The sequence below is a fragment of the Mytilus trossulus genome, chromosome 3, assembly GCF_036588685.1.
Source record: "Mytilus trossulus isolate FHL-02 chromosome 3, PNRI_Mtr1.1.1.hap1, whole genome shotgun sequence".
Taxonomy (NCBI): domain Eukaryota; kingdom Metazoa; phylum Mollusca; class Bivalvia; order Mytilida; family Mytilidae; genus Mytilus; species Mytilus trossulus.
In genome coordinates this window covers 4,489,685-4,513,515 of record NC_086375.1, presented here as the reverse complement: position 1 = coordinate 4,513,515, position 23,831 = coordinate 4,489,685, and the positions used below count along the sequence as shown (strand labels likewise).

General features: G+C 33.7%; 3 protein-coding genes across 3 annotated transcripts; 1 reads left to right on the top strand and 2 right to left on the bottom strand.

Moving 5' to 3' along the window:
- Window positions 1-5,620: 5,620 nt before the first annotated feature.
- LOC134709894 (protein SON-like) lies at window positions 5,621-8,319 on the bottom strand. Its single transcript, XM_063570021.1, has 3 exons — window positions 8,304-8,319; window positions 6,518-7,401; window positions 5,621-6,457 (listed from the first exon to the last, which is right to left on the bottom strand). The coding sequence occupies exons 1-3, from the start codon at window positions 8,317-8,319 to the stop codon at window positions 5,621-5,623; spliced, it is 1,737 nt and encodes a 578-aa protein (XP_063426091.1).
- Window positions 8,320-9,148: 829 nt separating this feature from the next.
- Window positions 9,149-10,418, bottom strand: LOC134710020 (phytanoyl-CoA dioxygenase, peroxisomal-like). Its single transcript, XM_063570167.1, has one exon. The coding sequence runs from the start codon at window positions 10,362-10,364 to the stop codon at window positions 9,357-9,359; it is 1,008 nt and encodes a 335-aa protein (XP_063426237.1). The 5' UTR covers window positions 10,365-10,418; the 3' UTR covers window positions 9,149-9,356.
- Window positions 10,419-10,434: 16 nt separating this feature from the next.
- Window positions 10,435-23,207, top strand: LOC134710022 (uncharacterized). Its single transcript, XM_063570168.1, has 5 exons — window positions 10,435-10,636; window positions 15,709-15,787; window positions 16,476-16,636; window positions 20,141-20,266; window positions 21,675-23,207. Exons 1-5 carry the CDS (start codon window positions 10,451-10,453, stop codon window positions 21,876-21,878), a joined length of 756 nt encoding a protein of 251 aa, XP_063426238.1. The 5' UTR covers window positions 10,435-10,450; the 3' UTR covers window positions 21,879-23,207.
- Window positions 23,208-23,831: the final 624 nt, after the last annotated feature.

Below are 23,831 nucleotides of genomic sequence, written 5' to 3'. Positions count from 1 at the left end.
CACAAAAATAAGAACAGATATTCACCTAACAAAGACATCAAAATAAGAACAGATATCCACCTGTCAACGCATAAAAACAAGAACAGATATCCACCTGTCAAAGACAACAACATAAGAACAGATATCCACCTGTCCAAGACATCAAAATAAGAACAGATATCCAACTGTCAAAGACATCAAAATAAGAACAGATATCACCTGTCAAAGACATTAAAATAAGAACAGACATTCACCTGTCAAAGACATCAAAATAAGAACAGATATCCACCTGTCAAAGACATCAAAATAAGAACAGATATCACCTGTCAAACACAACAAAATAAGAACAGACATCCACCTGTCCAAGACATCAAAATAAGAACAGATATCCATCTGTCAAAGACAACAAAATAAGAACAGATATCCACCTGTCCAAGACATCAAAATGAGAATAGATATCCACCTATCAAAGACATAAAAATAAGAGCAGATATCCACCTGTCAAAGACACCAAAATAAGAACAGACATCCTCCTTTCAAAGACATCAAAATAAGAACAGATATCCACTTGTGAAAGACACCAAAATAAAAACAGACATCAATATGTTAAAGACACAAAAATAAGAACAGACATTCACCTGTCAAAGACATCAAAATAAGAACAGATATCCACCTGTCAAAGACACAAAAATAAGAACAGATATTCACCTAACAAAGACATCAAAATAAGAACAGATATCCACCTGTCAACGCATAAAAACAAGAACAGATATCCACCTGTCAAAGACAACAAAATAAGAACAGATATCTACCTGTCCAAGACATTAAAATAAGAACAGATATCGCCTGTCAAACACAACAAAATAAGAACAGATTTCCACCTGTCCAAGACATCAAAATAAGAACAGATATCCAACTGTCAAACACAACAAAATAAGAACAGATATCCACCTGTCCAAGACATCAAAATAAGAATAGATATTCACCGGTCAAAGACATTAAAATAACAACAGACATCCTCCTTTCAAAGACATCAAAATAAGAACAGACATCCACTTGTCAAAGACACCAAAATAAGAACAGACATCAATATGTTAAAGACACAAAAATAAGAACAGACATTCACCTGTTAAAGACATCAAAATAAGAACAGATATCCACCTGTCATAGACACAAAAACAAGAACAGACATCCACCGGTCAAAGACATCAAAATAAGAACAGATATCCACCTGTCAAAGACATCAAAATAAGAACAGATATCCACCTGTCAAAGACATCAAAATATAAACAGACATGCACCTGTAAAATACACCAAAATATGAACAGATATCCTTCTGTCAAGGGCATTAAAATAAGAACAGATATCAATATGTCAAAGACAACAAAATAAGAACAGACATCCACCTGTGAAGACACAAAAATAAGAACAGACATCAATATGTTGAAGACACAAAAATAAGAACAGATATCTGCCTGTCAAAGACATCAAAATAAGAACAGACATCTGCCTGTCAAAGACATCAAAATAAGAACAGACATCCACCTGTCAAAGACATCAAAATAAGAACAGACATCCACCTGTCAAAGACATCAAAATAAAAACAGATATCCACTTGTCAAAGACATCAAAATAAGAACAGATATCTACCTGTCAAAGACACCAAAATGAGAACAGATATCCACCTGTCAAAGACACCAAAATAAGAACAGACATCAATATGTTAAAGACACAAAAATAAGAACAGACATTCACCTGTCAAAGACATCAAAATAAGAACAGATTTCCACTTGTCAAAGACATCAAAATAAGAACAGACATCCACATGTCAAAGACACACAAAAAAAGAACAGACATCCACCTGTCAAAGACACACAAATAAGAACAGACATCCACATGTTAAATAAACCAAAAAAAGATTAGATATCCATCTGTCAAATACACCAAAATAAGAACAGACATCCACCTGTTAAAGACACCAAAAAAAAGGAACAGACATCCACCTTTAAAATACACCAAAATAAGAACAGACATCCACCTGTCAAATACACCAAAATAAGAACAGATATCCATCTGTCAAATACACCAAAATAAGAACAGACATCCTCCTGTCAAAGACACACAAACAAGAACAGATATCCACCTGTCAAATACACCAACATAAGAACAGACATCCACATGTCAAAGACACCAAAATAAGAACAGACATCCACCTGTCAAAGACACCAAAATAAACACAGACATCCACCTGTCAAAGACACAAAAACAGGAACAGACATCCACCTGTCAAAGACATCAAAATAAGAACAGACATCCACCTGTCAAAGATATCAAAATGAAAACAGACATCCACCTTTCAAAGACATCAAAACAAGAACAGATATCCACCTGTCAACGAAAAATAAGAACAAATATCCACCTGTTAAAGACACCAAAAAAAAGGAACAGACATCCACCTTTAAAATACACCAAAATAAGAACAGACATCCACCTGTCAAATACACCAAAATAAGAACAGATATCCATCTGTCAAATACACCAAAATAAGAACAGACATCCTCCTGTCAAAGACACACAAACAAGAACAGATATCCACCTGTCAAATACACCAACATAAGAACAGACATCCACATGTCAAAGACACCAAAATAAGAACAGACATCCACCTGTCAAAGACACCAAAATAAACACAGACATCCACCTGTCAAAGACACAAAAACAGGAACAGACATCCACCTGTCAAAGACATCAAAATAAGAACAGACATCCACCTGTCAAAGATATCAAAATGAAAACAGACATCCACCTTTCAAAGACATCAAAACAAGAACAGATATCCACCTGTCAACGAAAAATAAGAACAAATATCCACCTGTAAAGGCAACAAAGTAAAAACAGACATCCACCTGTCAATGACATCAAAATAAGAACAGACTTCCACTGGTCAAAGACACTAAAATAAGAACAGGTATTCATCTGTCAAAAATACCAAGACAAGAACGAAATCTACCTGTCAAAGACACCAAAATGAGAACAGATATCCACCTGCCAAAAATACCAAAATAAGAACAGATATCTGCCTGTCAAAGACATCAAAATAAGAACAGACATCTGCCTGTCAAAGACATCAAAATAAGAACAGACATCCACCTGTCAAAGACATCAAAATAAGAACAGACATCCACCTGTCAAAGACATCAAAATAAAAACAGATATCCACTTGTCAAAGACATCAAAATAAGAACAGATATCTACCTGTCAAAGACATCAAAATGAGAACAGATATCCACCTGTCAAAGACACCAAAATAAGAACAGATATCCACCTGTCAAAGACACCAAAATAAGAACAGACATCCACCTGTTGAAGACACCAAAATGAGAACAGACACCCACCTGTCAAAGACACACAAAAAAAGAACAGACATCCACATGTCAAAGACACACAAAAAAAGAACAGACATCCACCTGTCAAAGACACACAAATAAGAACAGACATCCACATGTTAAATAAACCAAAAAAAGATTAGATATCCATCTGTCAAATACACCAAAATAAGAACAGACATCCACCTGTTAAAGACACCAAAAAAAAGGAACAGACATCCACCTTTAAAATACACCAAAATAAGAACAGACATCCACCTGTCAAATACACCAAAATAAGAACAGATATCCATCTGTCAAATACACCAAAATAAGAACAGACATCCTCCTGTCAAAGACACACAAACAAGAACAGATATCCACCTGTCAAATACACCAACATAAGAACAGACATCCACATGTCAAAGACACCAAAATAAGAACAGACATCCACCTGTCAAAGACACCAAAATAAACACAGACATCCACCTGTCAAAGACACAAAAACAGGAACAGACATCCACCTGTCAAAGACATCAAAATAAGAACAGACATCCACCTGTCAAAGATATCAAAATGAAAACAGACATCCACCTTTCAAAGACATCAAAACAAGAACAGATATCCACCTGTCAACGAAAAATAAGAACAAATATCCACCTGTAAAGGCAACAAAGTAAAAACAGACATCCACCTGTCAATGACATCAAAATAAGAACAGACTTCCACTGGTCAAAGACACTAAAATAAGAACAGGTATTCATCTGTCAAAAATACCAAGACAAGAACGAAATCTACCTGTCAAAGACACCAAAATGAGAACAGATATCCACCTGCCAAAAACACCAAAATAAAAACAGATATCCACCTGTCAAAGTCAGCAAAACAAGAACAGACATCCTCCTTTCAAAGACATCTAAATAAGAACAGACATCCACCTGTCAAAGACATCAAAATAAGAACAGACATCTACCTGTCAAGATCAGCAAAACAAGAAGAGATATCCACCTGTCAAAGACATCAAAATAAGAACAGACATCCACCTGTCAAAGACATCAAAATAAAAACAGACATCCACTTGTCAAAGACATCAAAATAAAAACAGACATCTACCTGTCAAAGACATCAAAATAAGAACAGACATCTACCTGTCAAAGACATCAAAATAAGAACAGACATCCACCTGTCAAAGATATCAAAATGAAACAGACATCCTCCTGTCAAAGAAAACAAAATAAGAACAGACATCCACCTGTCAAAGACATCAAAATAAGAACAGATATTCACCTATCCAAGACATCAAAATAAGAACAGACATCCACTTGTCAAAGACATCAAAATAAGAACAGATATCCAACTGTCAAAGACAACAAAACAAGAACAGACATCCACCTGTCATGGACAACAAAATAAGAACAGACATCCACCTGTCAAAGACACCAAAATAAGAACAGATATCCACCTGTCACAGAAAACAAAATAAGAACAGACATCCACCTGTCAAAGACATCAAAATAAGAACAGATATCCACCTGTCAAAGACATCAAAATAAGAACAGATATCCATCTGTCAAAGAAACCAAAATAAGAAGACATCTACCTGTCAAATACCCAAATAAGAACAGACAACCTTCTGTTAAAGACAACAAAATAAGAACAGATATCCACCTGTCAAAGACACCAAAAAAAGAACAGATATCTAACTGTCAAAGACATCAAAATAAGAACAGATATCTACCTGTCAAAGACATCAAAATAAGAACAGACATCCACCTGTCAAAGAAACCAAAATAAGAACAGACATCCACCTGTCAAAGAAACCAAAATAAGAACAGACATCCATCTTTCAAAGACATAAAAACAAGAACAGACATCCACCTGTCAAAGAAACCAAAATAAGAACAGACATTCACCTGTCAAAGACACCAAAATAAAAACAGATATCAATATGTCAAAGATGCCAAAATTAGAACACATCCACATGTCAAAGACACTAATATTAAAACAGTCTTTGGCCTGTGGATGTCTATTCTGACTTTGGTGTCTTTGACCTTGGAATGTCTATTGTGTCTTTGACTTATGAATACACATTCTGATTTTAGTGTCTTTGACCAGTGCATGTCTGTTCTGATTTTGGTAATTTGGCCTATGGATCTCTGTTCAGATTTTGGTGTCTTTGGTCTGTGCATGTCTGTTCTGATTTTGGTGTTTTTGGCCTGTGGATGTCTGTTCTGAATTTGTTGTCTTTGACCTGTAAATATCTGTTTTGATTTGGGTTATTTGGCCTGTGAATGTCTGTTCAGATTTTGGTGTCTTTGTCCTGTGCATGTCTGTTCTGATTTTGGTGTTTTGGCCTGTGGATGTCTGTTCTGATTTTGGTATCTTTGACCTGTGGATGTCTGTTTTGATTTTTGTGTCTTTGGCCTGTGGCTGTCTGTTCTGAATTTTGTGTCTTTGGCCTGTGAATGTCTGTCTATGGATGTCTGTTTTGATTTTGGTTTCTTTGACCGGTGGATGTCTGTTTTGGTTTTAGTGTCTTTAACCTGTGGATGTCTGTTTTGGTTTTGGTGTCTTTGAACTGTGGATGTCTGTTTTGGTTTTGGTGTCTTTGACCTGTGGATGTCTGTTTTGGTTTTGGTGTCTTTGACCGGTGGATGTCTGTAATGGTTTTGGTGTCTTTGACCTGTGGATGTCTGTTTTGGTTTTGGTGTCTTTGACCGGTGGATGTCTGTTTTGGTTTTGGTGTCTTTGACCTGTGGATGTCTGTTTTGGTTTTGGTGTCTTTGACCGGTGGATGTCTGTTTTGGTTTTGGTGTCTTTGATTGGTGGATGTCTGTTTTGGTTTTGGTGTCTTTGACCGGTGGATGTCTGTTTTGGTTTTGGTGTCTTTGACCTGTGGATGTCTGATTTGGTTTTGGTGTCTTTGACCTGTGGATGTCTGTTTTGGTTTTGGTGTCTTTGACCTGTGGATGTCTGTTATGGTTTTGGTGTCTTTGATTGGTGGATGTCTGTTTTGGTTTTGGTGTCTTTGACCTGTGGATGTCTGTTTTGGTTTTGGTGTCTTTGACCTGTGGATGTCTGTTTTGGTTTTGGTGTCTTTGACCTGTGGATGTCTGTTATGGTTTTGGTGTCTTTGATTGGTGGATGTCTGTTTTGGTTTTGGTGTCTTTGACCTGTGGATGTCTGTTTTGGTTTTGGTGTCTTTGACCTGTGGATGTCTGATTTGGTTTTGGTGTCTTTGACCTGTGGATGTCTGTTTTGGTTTTGGTGTCTTTGACCTGTGGATGTCTGTTTTGGTTTTGGTGTCTTTGATTGGTGGATGTCTGTTTTGGTTTTGGTGTCTTTGACCTGTGGATGTCTGTTTTGGTTTTGGTGTCTTTGACCTGTGGATGTCTGTTATGGTTTTGGTGTCTTTGATTGGTGGATGTCTGTTTTGGTTTTGGTGTCTTTGACCTGTGGATGTCTGTTTTGGTTTTGGTGTCTTTGACCTGTGGATGTCTGATTTGGTTTTGGTGTCTTTGACCTGTGGATGTCTGTTTTGGTTTTGGTGTCTTTGACCTGTGGATGTCTGTTATGGTTTTGGTGTCTTTGATTGGTGGATGTCTGTTTTGGTTTTGGTGTCTTTGACCGGTGGATGTCTGTTTTGGTTTTGGTGTCTTTGACCTGTGGATGTCTGATTTGGTTTTGGTGTCTTTGACCTGTGGATGTCTGTTTTGGTTTTGGTGTCTTTGACCTGTGGATGTCTGTTTTGGTTTTGGTGTCTTTGACCTGTGGATGTCTGTTATGGTTTTGGTGTCTTTGATTGGTGGATGTCTGTTTTGGTTTTGGTGTCTTTGACCTGTGGATGTCTGTTTTGGTTTTGGTGTCTTTGACCTGTGGATGTCTGTTTTGGTTTTGGTGTCTTTGACCTGTGGATGTCTGTTTTGGTTTTGGTGTCTTTGATTGGTGGATGTCTGTTTTGGTTTTGGTGTCTTTGACCTGTGGATGTCTGTTATGGTTTTGGTGTCTTTGATTGGTGGATGTCTGTTTTGGTGTCTTTGACCTGTGGATGTCTTTTCTTTTTAATTATTTTTTGGTTTCAAATCTGTTTTATAGAAGTATGATTAATACTAATGTTTTGGCAGGTATTCAGGACTTTTAAAATAAAGAGAGCCATGATATAAATATATAAGATCATTGAAAATAAAACAGGGTAAAAACAGAAGAGCCAAATTGTGGATGGTCAATTTTTCCTGAGAAGTTGATATTAGTTGACTTCAGATTTCAATTAAATGTTAAGATAAGACTTTATAGAACCTCTATGTTAAAGATGTAAATGGTGTTTTTATTTTCTTCATTTAACAAACCGCTGTTGATTCCTGTGGTAGTAGTCCTGTATTGACCATGCTATGCAAATTATTTTCTGTCTTTCATTTGATTGTTAAAGTTAGTGACCATTGAAAAATCTGGTCAGAATCTCCTGTAAAAATAGTTGCTTGGAACTGATTTTCAGAATTTGTCCAAGACATTGCTGACAAAATTATAAACCTTTGATATAAATTTCATAAATATCTTGCATGAATTGAGAGGACTTACAAGGAAGAACAGACAGATACATGTACAGACAATAGATGCTCAGAATGGTGTAGGGGACAATGTCACAAAAATTCTACTTCTGCTCTTTACTTATGATTCATTTATATCATCAGTTTCCATACTAGGTCTCCAACAGCAGCTTGACACCTTATACAAACATTGTCAAAATTGGTGAATGAAAATAATAGAAATCAAACAAAATTAATAATCTTTAATAAATTATGTAAAAATCACAATCTTTTTGAACATATATTTGTTCAATCATTTGTCAATGGCTATAGTAAATCAAATATACAATGTGTCAAATTTCTAAATATTTAGGTTGAATTTAAGCATTACTGCTTAATTTAAAGATAAAAATTTAGTCTGGTTGTCCTTAATTACCTATGATACTGCACATTTTATATTCATACTTTATAGGAAAAATGTACCTGTTAATATTTAGTACAATGTACCTGTACATATGCATTTATAGAAAAAAATACAATATTTCTACTTTGATAATACAATGTACTACATGTACATGATAACTGATAAATTTATTTGTTAAAATCATGAGTTATTTGTCATTTATACATCATAAGTAAACATTGTATCCTGATAAGATTTGTTTGTTTAGTCAGTTTATTTGTTTAATATACAGTCTGTAATTGGATCACATATCTGATGGGTTTTTTTAAAATAAAATATTTAATTTAAATACTAAAATCAGTACTTCTGTCTAATCTGATAAAACCTATAGTATTGTACGTTTTTAAAAAGAGGGGTAAATTGGTTTCATCTTGAAAATATACATTTTTTCGTACCTTTAAATCTTCTTTATAATACTTATAAAAAAATATCAAAGTGGTGATTGCCACCACAGAAAAATTCTATGTTTGCAAATAACAAATTTCTAAGTGAAAATTAAAATCCATAATATGTTAGCTACAGAACATGTATTTTATTTGAGTTCAAACAAAAAAGTTTTGAAAACACTTATATTATAAGCTCAACAATCAATACCAAAAACTATACTTTTCTTCATTTAACCATAGAATATGCAGAATAAATAAATTTCAATATTTATTATTTAGACTTAAAACATTTGCAAAATAATCATGATAATCACGTAAGAAATAATAGTAATACAAATGATCAAATATAAATTAAAATTTACAACGAAAAATTAATAAATTTAAATAATTATGTACAAAATCTCTACATATTTGAATCAAAGTCAACCTAGCAATTAAGCATATAAGTCAAGTCATTTATTTCATTTCAGAAAATCAAATGTCATTTTGAATATGCATGTACATGCATTTCAGAACTAAATCATAGATATATGATGTCCAAATAATTAATATGTTAACTAAAATTAAAGTCACACCTCCATCTTGTTCATGTATCACTTGAATAATTTAGACTAACACTTTTGAAAATGTAAATTTTACATTACCAATCGGAATGTCCTTTAACAGTACGGCTTTTGATTTTCCATATGTCCTCATATTTAACGCTGTCCCTGGGAACCTTGTACTGTTTAACTATCAAATCAAGTATTTCCTCAGATATTGTACTCTGGGAATCTTGTTCTGCAAATTCGATATCACTGCTGGCATAGTGGCATGAAATGGACTTTCTAAAGTCTTTTGTCCTGTTCATTCCTGATCCATGTATCAAAAGAGGATGGAAGAAAACTGTGTCACCAGCCTCCATATCAAGATGTGAACGCGGCATGCTGGGATCATAATCTCTCACACCATGGTACATCTTATTAACACCACCCTCCCATTCAGGATAATCATGTTGAAGTAATGTACCTTTGTGGGTACCAGGAAGTACAACTAAGCAACCGTTTTCACGATTAACTTTTTGCATTGCAGTCCAGGAACAGACGATCTTCTCCGGTGGTTTCATTGGGAAGTAATGGAGATCCTGGTGCATCGGATGTCTGGAGGTTTTCCTACCTGGATCTGGCGGTTTGTTAATCAGCATAGTATGGATTGCCTTGATATTGCTTCCAACAATAGCTTCCACATAGTCCAATACCTCTGGAAATTTACAATACTCAAATAGTTCTTCATCTAACTGAAAGTTCTGGATTTTGGTTACAGCTTTTTGTCCTGGTACAAACTCATCTTTCGAAATGGCAACGTCCCTCATAATGGTCAAACCAGGTACTACAACTTCCTTTTTACATATCTGTTCAAATCTTTCTCTGTACTTCTGCAAGCTGTACTCAGGAACAAGTTTTTTAATGACCAAATACCCATTATCTTCATAGAACTGTCTCTGTTTTTCTGTCAACCTTGGTGAATTCAGAGTATACTTATAAGTTCCAGTGTATGTACTAGCATGTGTTAAGACTGTTGAGACATCAGTTGGTGTCTTATGTTCCTGAATGTGACCAAAAAGCGTTTTCAGTCGGGCTGCCATTTTCTCTTTTTGGACTTCGAACATAAACAGTGCAAGGTCAACAACTGGCACGTTTGTAAAACGAAAGCAATACGTGTCTGTTTCCTGATTTGTTGTAATCGGAAATACGCATGCGCAATGAAATTGCGGCATATTTAAAAATGGCGGATTTCCGCACTTCGAAAATCGAAGTTAAAAGTAGAAAGTGTACAGATGTTCTGATTGAAGAGATTATAATTTCAGCTACTGAAGCGACAACAAGTTCTTATGAAATTAATGAAAACCAAAAATGTCATTGGGAAAAATGTTTTAAAGAGGTAACAATCCATACAAATATTCGAATAATTTTCAAGTCAGAATTTTGTTTTGTTTTTGTGGCATTTTAAAGATTTAAACTAAAGGATAATCTATGTAACCTGTTGTTTATTCGGTGCTAAACTAATGGAAAAAATTTATTCCTGCACTTTGTTATAATGCAGGTGATACCTGTGAAAGAAAATAACAATTTTTCCCAAATGAAAACTACAAAAATATTGAAACGAGAAATATTTTGGCTATTGGCATATCATGGGCACAGGATATTGCAATTTAAACTTTTACAAATCAACAATATGCCCAGCACTCATCGACAAATGCAGCTGTGGACAAGTAGAAACAGTTGACCATTACCTACTGGATTGTGAAAATTATGAGGAGGCTAGAGAAAAACTCCGCTCAGCACTCTACTTCATAACAGCAAAACTAACACTTGAATCTGAAGTATTGTTAGCAACAACAGAAAATGATATTTACAAACATCACATAGAAGATATTCAACATTTGTTAGGGGTCTTTATTAAAGATACTGGAAGGTTCACAAAATAGATAGTTAAGGTTTTATAAGGGTTAATTATTTATTCAATTTTAATTTAATTTTTTTGGGTAATTAATTATTTAATTATTTAATTAGTTACATATTTTTGTCGAGCCTTCGACTTTAGTCGAAAAAGCGAGACTAAGCGATCCTACATTCCGTCGGCGTCGTCGTCGGCGGCGTCCACAAATATTCACTCTGTGGTTAAAGTTTTTGAAATATTAAAAACTTTCTTAAACCATACTGGATTTGTACCAAACTTGGACAGAAGCTTGTTTATGATCATAAGATAGTATCCAGAAGTAAATTTTGTGAAAATAAAATTCCATTTTTTCCGTATTTTACTTATAAATGGACTTAATTTTTCTGCGGGAAAACATTACATTCACTCTGTGGTTAAAGTTTTTGAAATTTTAATATCTTTCTTAAACTATCCTGGATTTCTACCAAACTTGGTCAGAAGCTTGTTTATGATCATTAGTTAGTATCCAGAAGTAAATTTTGTAAAAATAAAATTCTGTTTTTTTCGTATTTTACTTATAAATGGACTTAGTTTTTCTGTGGGAAAACATTACATTCACTCTGTGGTTAAAGTTTTTAAAATTTTAATAACTTTCTTAAACTATTCTTGGTTTGTACCAAACTTGGACAGAAGCTTGTTTATGATCATAAGATAGTTTTCAGAAGTAAATTTGTAAAACGATAAATCCATTTTTTCCGTATTCTACTTTAAATGGACTTAGATTTTCTGCCTGCAACATTAACTCTGTGGGTATATTATTTTTAATTTGTACCAAAGTTGGACAGAAGCTTGTTTATGATCAAAAGCTAGTATCAAGAAGGAAATTTTGTTAATATTTTGTACCTGTGTATCTGTATTTTACTTATAAATGGACTTAGTTTTTCTTCCAGTTAACATTACATCCAGTCTGCAGTTAAAGTTTTTAAAATATTTATTAGATTCATAAACTATCCTGGATTTTTACCAAACTTGGACAGATTCTTCTTACAATCAAAAGATAGTATCAAGCAGAATATTTTTATTGATTTTTTCCCTCGATTTTGTTGAGCCTGGAATTTACAGCAAAAGTAGGCGAGACACTGGGTTCCGCGGAACCCTTACAAATTTTTTTCTGCAGTGCCACATTATAAATACAAATGTACCAATGAGTTTTATACAAAAGTGACGTAAATTTACCAGTGTGATTCAAATTACAGAGAGATTATAGTGTCAAGTTGACACTTCTAAAGACTAAAGACTGTTTGTCCAAATAATCATAAAGTCTTTGAAAGGCTATTATAATTTTTTTTCTTTGACGCTGGGCACTGCTCGGCCTAGTCCAGATAATTATGACAATTTGGAAGGCTATGATAATTTTTTTCTTTGACGCCATAAATTGTCGCAAGATGGTGTTAAGCAAAAAATGAAATTAGCCTTCCAAGACAAAATTTTTGGACTATGTTCGACCAAGCATCACTTTAGTCATGTTCCATAAACAAAAGTGATTGGTCAATTATACATATTTAATAATATGTGTATGGGAATGAAGTCTGTATTCATGAATGATATTTTAAATTCAAACATATATCAACTTCAAAATCTGTTAAAAAAAAGAAACAGAAATACAGTAATGTTATGATTTTGGTCCAGATTTTAGAGATTTAATTAGTTGTAAACAAAGAAATGCTATCATCAGATTATGTTTTTTTTTCATATACATGTACACTAGAACACACCCATGACATTGCAGGTCTGTGACTGAATTAAAATATATAACTATGCGCAGGCCTTACTTTAGAATTAGTATTGTCATCTGATAAAATCATGCCGATTATAAGATACACAGTTTTCTCTGCTTTCTGTTTGAACCCGTCGAACTGGAACTTATCATTTATTGTTCATGATAAATACTATTTGGAAAACAAAAAGTCCTGGAATGGAGTATTTTTTAATCAACAGCATTGTCCTATATTAAATGTAGTTATAAATTAAGTTGAATTCTTTGATTCGCTGTTTTACGTCACTCATGCCCGCTAACAAATTGAAAACTGTACCTAAACGCCTTATTTTTAGTCCAGATTTTTAGTAAACGTATTGTTATCTTAGAATGTCTTAGGCTTAAATTAAAATATTGTTTGTTTGCAGTTTACCGACCGACCCTTGAAAATCCTTCCGACTCTGAACATTTTATTGCTTTAAATTTGAAGAATTTTTTTTATACGGTACCACAATTGAAGCGATCCGGAACTTTGGGTCCTTTCCGGAAATGATTTAAAATCTGGGTCAATTACGCATTTCAAGTTCGGTTTTTCTTAGCTTCCCGTCAAGCGTTCATGTGACCATTTAATGATAAAGCACATGGAAATTGTTTACAGGTATCCATGAAGTCACGGAGGAGTACTTTACGCTGAAGTCTCGTGTCAATTTCAAGACAAATAACAAACAAAAAAGTTTATTAGTAAACTGTTTATACAGATTCAGGTACATGTAATGATGTGTGATGATATCATTGACGATGATGCAGCGGATATTCATAACTGACACAATAACCATTCTGTCTCACACAAATCGGGTTCAGAATCTGTGGAGCCTGACTTTATGGAACCAATTTCAAAGGTTAAATAATTCGACAGCAGAATCGCCAGATTGAAGTATGGCATATTTTTATTCAAATCGTTGTGAAGACGACAAAGATGAAACCACTCCTCCGTGACTTAAATCTTCATGGATATCTGTAAACAAGCCTGTACGGAGGAAGGGCTCATTTGAAATGTTAATGGATATAGATCATGTCAAATCAATAAGAAGCAACCTTAACTACACAAAGATGTAGAGAAAATGAATGGTTAGCTTGAAAAATAAATATACTCTCTCTATATTAAATCTATCTTCGATTGCAACGAGTATGCTTCTTTATGATAAGGGGGGGCTGCCCCATTCATTGCAATTATTCTCTTTCTTACAATATTACATATACCCAAACTGTGTGGCCTGTGTGGATTCTATTAAAACATGTCCTTAAGAGCTATGCTGCCAATTTTTTTTATGCATTAATTACATTTCAGTACAGACCATTTACTTTTAATGGGGTGCTATGGATTTTACCCCAAACTTTAGATTTCTTTGGTTTTCATTAAAGCCTGGCAAAAATACAACCTTATCTGACACATATAATTAAATATTGTTAGAAATATGAAAACAGTCGGATGTCTTAATACTTTTTTTCAAGTTGCCTTTTTTTCAATTGAGGAAGATTCAATGGTTATTTTTGTTATTATTAAAAATACACTCTTTAATACTTGTCTTATAAATCTATAATATATACATTTTTCTGATGAAAATACTCTTCTCATGAAAACATTCTAGTCGAGTAGCATACATGTCTGAATATTTCTTTAAAACAGTTCTAGTCATTAGACCGTTGGTTTTCCCGTTTGAATGGTTTTACACTAGTAATTTTGGGGCCCTTTATAGCTTGTTGTTCGGTGTGAGCCAAGGCTCCGTGTTGAAGGCCGTACTTTAACCTATAATGGTTTAATTTTTAAATTGTTATTTGGATGGAGAGTTGTCTCATTGGCACTCACACCACATCTTCCTACATCTATGACATTCCTTGTTTATAAGTGTTCCAGAATTTAATAATTATACCATATTTTATGTCATAAATTGGATAATGACACTATGTTAAAGTTTCAGTTTTGGTTAAAAAGTTTCTTATCTGAAAATGCTTGTTCATTTGATGTTGGTTTTCAGCATGTCCAGTGTTTGTTGTTTTAAAATTGTTTTTTTTTCTTCACAAGAAACTTGGTTTAGTGTAACTGCTTGTTTAAACTGTATTTTGGCTGATAAAATAAAATATTTTTCCTACCTACCGACCCTTCAGTCTGAAGGTACAGTCAGAAAACTGCAAACAAACATATTTTTAAGGTTGGCCTTACTGATTAAAATACTACAATAGGTAACAATTTGACAATTTAGTAGTGTCAACCCTGTGATTATGACCCGTGTATATAGCATATTAATCCTGCAAACACTGTTTGGTGGTGTCCCTGTCAGATGCGGAACGTACAGATAAGGTAATAAGTAACAGGTGATTATACTATTGGTATTGGTATAGGACTCGACCCGGAACTTCTTAATTATTGGCAATATTAATTACGTGGAAAACAAAAGGGCCTGGAGTGGTGTAATTTTTAATCTACACCTTTGTACTAAGTAAGTTATATATAAAGTTGAATTCTTTGATTCGTCGTTTTTACGTGATGACGGCTGACAAATTGGACCTCGTAATTTTAGTATTATAGATGTATATTAAGAACTATATAAAATTAAAAAGCTATTGTATAATTTAAACTTTTCCTTCCTATATTTTACTAGATAAATATATACATGATATCCATGATACATATATTGTACTCAAAGTCTCATGACCAATGGACTAAAAGAAAGAAAGAGATGTCTGCGCAAATGAGGGACAATAAAAAAAATGGAAAAAACTTAATTTAAAGGTGTTCATATGTTCTTGTTACTTTCAGGTTTATGAGGGTGCTTTGCATGAATGTGTGTCCATAGATGGACAGTCATGGAGTGAGAGTAATGGTAATGATACCACAGGTAAGAATTCTGTAATGTAAGAATTCTGTACAATGCATTGATTTTCATTCAGACAACTTTTTGAAAATAATGTGCTTAATTGAAGAATCAGTAGATTCTGTTTCCTTCATCTAGAGACCTAGTTCCAAACTATGTATTATTATGAATTATATTTAGGTCAAATAAAAAACTGTTTGCTCTACAGGTTGTTTTTTTTATTTCTGAAGAGTTAATTTTGAACGATCTCTTTTTGTCTTGCCTACCACGAAAGTCACAGTATACATGTATGAGACATGGTAATTACTGTACAGTGGTTCATAAGTTTTGAGTTAAAAAAAAGGTAGGAAGACCATTTATGTAAAAAAAATGTCAGAAATAACAAATTTATAAAACTAAAAAAGATAGGCCCAAATTGGAATGAAAAATAAAAAGGTATGACAGATTGCATTATGCAACCCAAAAAATTGCAGGACACAATTTTTCATCCATAAAAATCAAATGGTAGCTTATATATATATATAGCTCCCTTATTGAACTTGGATGAACACAAGAAGTGGTTCCTTTCATTAGACTTTTAAGCTTAAATCAAGGTAAGTAGAAAAATTAACCACTACAGAATACCAAATATATTGCATATTTAATTACCACAGAATTTGAACCTGTAGATAAAGAGAGAATACCTAATATGTGGCGTATTTAATTATTACAGAGTTTGAACCTGTAGATGTAGAGAAGAAAGAATACATCAATGGAGAACTGACCAATCAGCTCCATCAGACAGTCACAGAAGTAGCTGCAAAAAGGAAACATTGTCCATCAAGATACAGGTCCTGTTTGTCGCGTCTTACTGCTAAACAGTTATGTAAACTAGTAAGTACATTTGTATGTATAAACTAGAGGCTCTAAAGAGCCTGTGTCACTCACCTTGGTCTATGTGAATATTAAACAATGGACACAGATGGATTCTTGACAAAATTGTGTGTTGGTGATGAGGTGTTTGTAGATCTTACTTTACTAACATTCTTGCTGCTTTAAATTATCTCTTTCTATAACAGTAGTTTCTTTGGAAAATGTTAATGAAAAGTTTTATAAAAATTGTTAAAAATTGACTATGAAGGGCAATAACTCCTTAGGGGGTCAATTGACTATTTTGATCATGTTGACTTATTTTTAGTTCTTACTTTGGTGTACATTATTGCTGTTTACAGTTTATCTCTATCTATAATAATATTTAAGATAATAACAAGCAATTTTACAAGCCTGGACTGCCACTCAGCATGAAGACTGCTCTAAATGCTTTGGTTTTTGAGTTATAAGCCAAAAACTGCATTTTACCCCCATGTTCTATTTTTAGCCATGGTAGCCATCTTGGTTTATTGGCCTAGTTACCGGACACATTTTTTTTAACCAGATACCCCAATGATGATTATGGCCAAGTTTGGTTTAATTTGGCCAAGTAGTTTCAGAGGAGAAGATTACTAAGATTTTTTTTAAAATGGTTAAATATTGACTATAAAGGGCAAAAACTCCTAAAGTGGTAAACTGACCATTTTGGTCATGTTGACTTATTTGTAGATCTTACTTTGCTGAACATTATTTCTGTTTACAGTTTATCTTTATCTATAATAATATTCAAGCTAATAACCAAAAACGGCAAAATTTCCTTAAAATTACCAATTCAGGGGCAACAAAGTAATGTCCGATTCATCTGAAAATTTCAGGGCAGATAGATCTTGACCTGATGAACACTTTTACCCCATTTCAGACTGCTCTTAATGCTTTGGTTTTTAACCAGATTTTTGTGACAAAAATGTCGGTTATTAAATTGGGGATGCTTGCGGGCGGGCGGCAATCAAATGTTGTCCGTGCATTAACTCATGAACTGTTCAACCAAAGCTTTTAAAATTTTCATATGTTGTTACTGACAACTAAATGAAGGTCAAGTTCAATAATGACGATTTTGACTTTTACCATTCAGGAGTTATGGTTCTTGAAAGATTGAAAAATGGCGTTTCCAGTCGTGTCCGTGCATTTACGCATTTACAGTTCTATGAAAGCTTCCCAAATTTTAATATGTTGTTACTGGTAACAAAATGGAGGTCAAGTTCAATAATGACGATTTTGACTTTTACTGTTCAGGAGTTATGGTTCTTGAAAGATTGAAAAATGGTGTTTCCATTCGTGTCCGTGCATTTTCTCATGAACCATTCAACCAAAGCTTTTCAAATTTTAATATGTTGTTACTGATGACAAAATAGAGGTCAAGTTCAATAATGACGATTTTGACTTTTACCGTTCAGGAGTTATGGTTCTTAAAAGATCTTAAAATGGTGTTTCCATTCACGTTGTTGCATTTACTCACAAACCATTCAATCTAAGCTTTTCAAATTTTAATATGTTGTTACTGGTGACAAAATGGAGGTCAAGTTCAATAATGACGATTTTGACTTTTACCGTTTAGGAGTTATGGTTCTTGAAAGATTGAAAAATGGTGTTTCCATTCGTGTCCGTGCATTTTCTCATGAACCATTCAACCAAAGCTTTTCAAATTTTAATATGTTGTTACTGATGACAAAATAGAGGTCAAGTTCAATAATGACGATTTTGACTTTTACCGTTCAGGAGTTATGGTTCTTAAAAGATCTTAAAATGGTGTTTCCATTCACGTTGTTGCATTTACTCACAAACCATTCAATCTAAGCTTTTCAAATTTTAATATGTTGATACTGATGACAAAATAGAGGTCAAATTTGATATTGACGATTTTCACTTTCACCAATCATCAGTAATGGTTCTTGTGATATTGCCAGGACACAAATAAATGCTAATAAATCCGGTTTGCTGTCGTTGTGACAGCCTCTTGTTGAGTTATAAGCCAAAAACTGCATTTCACCCCTATGTTCTATCTTTAGCCATGGCGTCCATCTTGGTTGGTTGGCCGTATCACTGGACACATTTTTAAAACTAGAAACCCCAATGATGATTCTGGCCAAGTATGGTTAAATTTGACCCAGTAGTTTCAGAGAAGATTTTTGTAAAAGTAACCGCAGGACAACGAAGACTGACGCCAAGTGATGAGAAATTAACAACTGTAGGTCACCATAAGGCCACCATAAGGCCTTCAACAATGAGCAAAGCTCATACTGCATAGTCAGCTATAAAAGGTCCTAAAATGACAAATGTAAAAAATGTATGTAGATTTTCAATACATTTCAGTCTTGACCACACATAAATGGTAAACAAGGGTATATTGCATTTCATTTGTCCATTTTTGTCGAGCCTGCAACTTTTGTTGCAGAAAGCTCGACATAGGGATAGTGATCCGGCGGCAACGGTGGCGGCGGCGTTAGCTAACTTCTTAAAAGCTTTATATTTTAGAAAGTGGAAGACCTGGATGCTTCATACTTTGTATATAGATGCCTCATGTTACGAAGTTTCCGTCAGTCACATGTCCAATGTCCTTGACCTCATTTTCATGATTCAGTGACCACTTGAAAAAAAAGTTCAGATTTATTGTAATGTTGAATTCTCTCTTATTATAAGTAATAGGATAACTATATCTGATATGTGCGTACCTTGCAAGGTCCTCATGTCTGTCAGACAGTTTTCACTTGACCTTGACCTCATTTCATGGATTAGTGAACAAGGTTAAGTTTTGGTGGTCAAGTCCATATCTCAGATACAATAGGGCTGGTATATTCGGTGTATGGAAGGACTGTAAGGTATACATGTCCAACTGGCAGTTGTCATTTGACCTTGACCTCATTTTCATGGTTCGGTGGTTATAACTTATAGTTAGTTTTGAGTTTTGGTATTTTTATCTAATACTATATGCCATAGGTCAACTATATTTGGTGTATGGAAATATTTTATGATCTTTATGTCAGTTGCGCAGGTTTTATTTGACAATGACCTCATTTTCACGGTTCATTGCACAGAGTTAAGTTTTTGTGTTTTGGTCTATTTTTCTTCAACAATAAGTAATAGGTCAACTATATATATTGTATAGAAGCACTGTTAGCTGTACATGTCTGCCTGGCATGGTTCATCTGACCTTGACCTCATTTTCAAGGTTCATTGGTCTTTGTTTAGTTATCTTAATTAATGTTAAGTTAATGTGACAGTTGTAATAAAGCATTATACTTAGGACTTTCAACATAATATCAATGATTAGTACAGAAGGCGAGACATTTCAGCGTGTGCACTCTTGTTATTATTTGACTGCATCTTTTTGTTGAGGGACATTTCATATCAAGTCCTGGGTAATCTTTCAATTCTTGCTATAGAACTAATAAAATATATGCATTGGCAGGGACATGTGATTACATTTAATGTGTTTACTGTTATTGAAGTAAATTTGACTCTTTTTTTTAGGGCCAGTTGAAGGTAATATGTAACCCTAAAACAGAGCCTTTACCCCTACCAGATAATGTGTTGTCGTCACAGGAAGTTTTAGATCGTTTGAAAGACACAGAATCTACATTGTCATCAATACTAAAGGTATGTACAGATTTTACTCAAATAATTCGTCTTTCCAGAATCTAGGACTGCATTATGGGTAATACTTTCAAAAGTGTACACCATACCTAATTATGATTGGTTTATAACGTACTCAACCATGAAAATTCGACCAATGACTTGACTTTATTATATTAGTGTACAAACAATAAGATTACCCATAGTCCTTTAGATTCTTACAAGGCAAATTCAAACTAGACAGCAAAAGAATGCATTTGTACATGCTTGAAGAACCCAACAATTTATATTATTTTTACACAGAAACAAGAAATTGTATTCTAAAATTAACAATGTCTTCTTGCAATTGAAATTCTCCATGTCACTAGCCGTAAAATGTCACCAGAAAAATATCCATTATTGAATGTTATATGACTAGACATTTGCATCATTTCAGACATGCATTAATATTTACATTTCCTTATTTGAAGTCAATTTATTCACCTAAGGAAAGCGGAATGTGCCAAAAAGACAACCCAACCAAAGAGTAGAAAATAGTCTTACGGTCACCAATGGGTATTCAACCCCAAGAAAAAATCCTGCACCTGGAGACAGGCTTCTCGCATAACAATAAAGTTTACTACATGTAGATCAGAGAAATGGGCGCCAGGCTAAACTCTGGAAAATACAAATGAACCAAATTTAAAAGAAACACCTCCAAGACTAATATAGTCTATGTTACATCATGTACATTTACCCATCATAGCCTATTGTATCAATTGTTGATAAGTTCTCATCCTGAATTTGTATGACATATTATCACAGGGGTATTAAGTCTGAAATAATTAATCAATTTCAACTACATGTATATAAAGATCAACATGGTTTATTGTATCCATGTGCTGTTGATTAAGACATTTGCCCATGCCAAAGAAAAACTAACAGCACGCTATAAAAATCATTGAAAAAATGTTGTCCTCTCCTAGACAATAATTCTTATCCTACCAAATGTACTCTCATTTGCTAGGGGTCAGGGCTTGTGTGTTCACGAAATAAGGCTGTTCTCCTTATGCTAGCAAGTTAAAGGGTTTGGTTGGTTTGCTTGTGTTGTATAAATGTTTGCTCAAGCTTGACATCTTCAGTCAATAGATAGACAGGGCTCCAACTTGTAAACTTGCTTAACTTCCAATAACATCTGTAAATAAAATGTATGCAAGCTGAAGCCTTATCTATACATTGATAGCATATGTCAATCTTAATTACAATATTATTAGAGCAAACATTTATACAAAGCAAGCAAGTAAACCAAAACCTCTAACCTGAATGGCTAGCATTAGGATAAGACGTTTGAAACACACCAAGTGCTTGCCTTTTTTTTGAATTATTAGGATATATGCATATTCTCACTGTTCTAGAATAAATAGATTAAAATAATAAACTTTTTTTCTTTCAGACCTCTGGAAGAGAAGTAACAAAAGCAGAGAATTTACGAGCTGTGATGAAAATAAAAAGAAATAATTCATCAAAAATGAACACTTTACAGACTACACCATCAAAGAAAATAGAAAAACAGACAGTTTCATCGAAAAAACTGAGATTTTCTCCTAGATTACACACAGTTAGTAAACCACGGACAAGGTTGAAGCTGTCGGAATAATAATGTACTATTGACAATTATTTTACCAGATTAATGCATGTATTTAAATTTCAAAATGTGCTGTGATGCATTTTATGTGATTTTTTTACATTTATTACCTTACTTCTTTCTGTTTATAATTAGAATCTAGACTTTATTCATGTTGAAGGCCTCACTGTGACTTTGAGATAAAGAACGGCAATAAAAGCACTGTGACTTTGGCACTTTGTTTTTTGTGTGGATTTTTTGCCGAGCATGAAACGATTTTGTGTGTCATGTCCTTCTATTGTATTCTCTTTTTTTCTTGTTTTAAAGGTTTTCTGAATAAGTGATCACAGAGTCAAATCAGGATTCCATTGATTTCTTAGGGGGCAAAAATATCCTCTTTCAAAAGCAAGGGAAAAAGGTTAAAACATTGGAATATATTGGTACGGCAATGCAATTACGTATCTATCGTTTTATCTTAATAACATTAATTCAAAGTCAAACTGTTAAAATTTGGTATTCCCATGACATACATAGAATTTTACATTAAAATTAAAATTTCAAAACCTCACTTTGCTCTTCATATAGCCATGCCATTTAATTTCAAACCCTAAAAATTTTTATTTTTGAAATCAAACTTGTCTTCAGCAAACTCTCTGTAGTGTTAAGCCACCACATGAGAGCTTTAATAGCCAGTCAAGGTCATTAATAACCTCAATTATTATTCATATAGTGATTTGACTTTCTAGCACAGTAATTTCTGCTGCTTTTCACCATTTGCTAAAATCATGTCTATTTAATATTTTAGAAATAAAAAAAGGATACAAAATTGATAAGGTTCTTCTTTTTTTTAGGTCACATTTCTCTTATTCTTTATATTTAAAAGCACCCCATTTCTCCTTTTTTTTAGTGTTTTTTACCCTTTTTTTCTCTCTTTTTAGTGTTCTTGGCCTATTTTTCTCGCTCTCTTTAGTATTCTTGGTCAATTTTTCCTTATTCTTTATGTCCATTTTTCTCTACATAGTATTGGCTGCTTATTCTCTTCACTATAAACCCCTTTCAGACCCTCCTACTTGCATTTCCTGATTATTGGGTTTGTCAAATGTAGAGTGCAATGCTTGGTTATCTGTATTTGTTTTGTCTTATTTTTTGTCTTACATGTATAGAAAGTTACAGCAGTTAAGACTGTTAATTTCTTTATATAAGAACTGATTTAAATACATGTATATTATTGTAGCTTTTATGTTGTATAAATTTAGCTTTGATAAGAGCAGGTCAGCAATGAATTTGACCATGTATTGTGTTCTTTTTATTTGCTGTCTACATACCCGTAACCAGGGGGTTCAGACGAACCCCCCCACCCCACCCACCCCTTGAAAACAAATAAGCAGCTGCACTGTTAAAGTCAACTTCTGTTCAAATTGTGACTGTTAAAGACAAGTTTGTGCATCCAAATACCCCCCTTTGAAATTCCTGACTAGGGGCCTGGTCTAATTGCTGTACATCTGACATCTATTCCCAATTCATGTATACAAATTTGATAAACTTTAGTTCAGAATCTTTAAAAATTTCACCTAAAACAAAAGCAAGAGATAAGGTTGAATCTCAAAAACCATCAATATTTTTTAAGCATAATTTATATGTAATTAATTTAGATGCTTCCTGTCTTTTATATCATGACCTCCCTAAAAAAAAAATATAACTCTCTTTTATATAGTTAATTACATTGGCTACTTTTACAAAAATTAAAAAATCAACCTAGAAATATGTATTTATATGTTTAAGATGGTACCTAACACTACAGGGAGATAACTCTGTAAAATCAGCAGAACGTTTTAATGACGTTGTGTTCATAAGGGAATATTAAGCTTCTCAATGATCAAAATAAGTGTTTTTCAAACTGCTATATAACCAGTGTAATTTTTCTGATAAAATGGTTGGTTCAAATTTTTATATTTTTGTCAAAGGGTCAAAGTAAATACTCTGTCA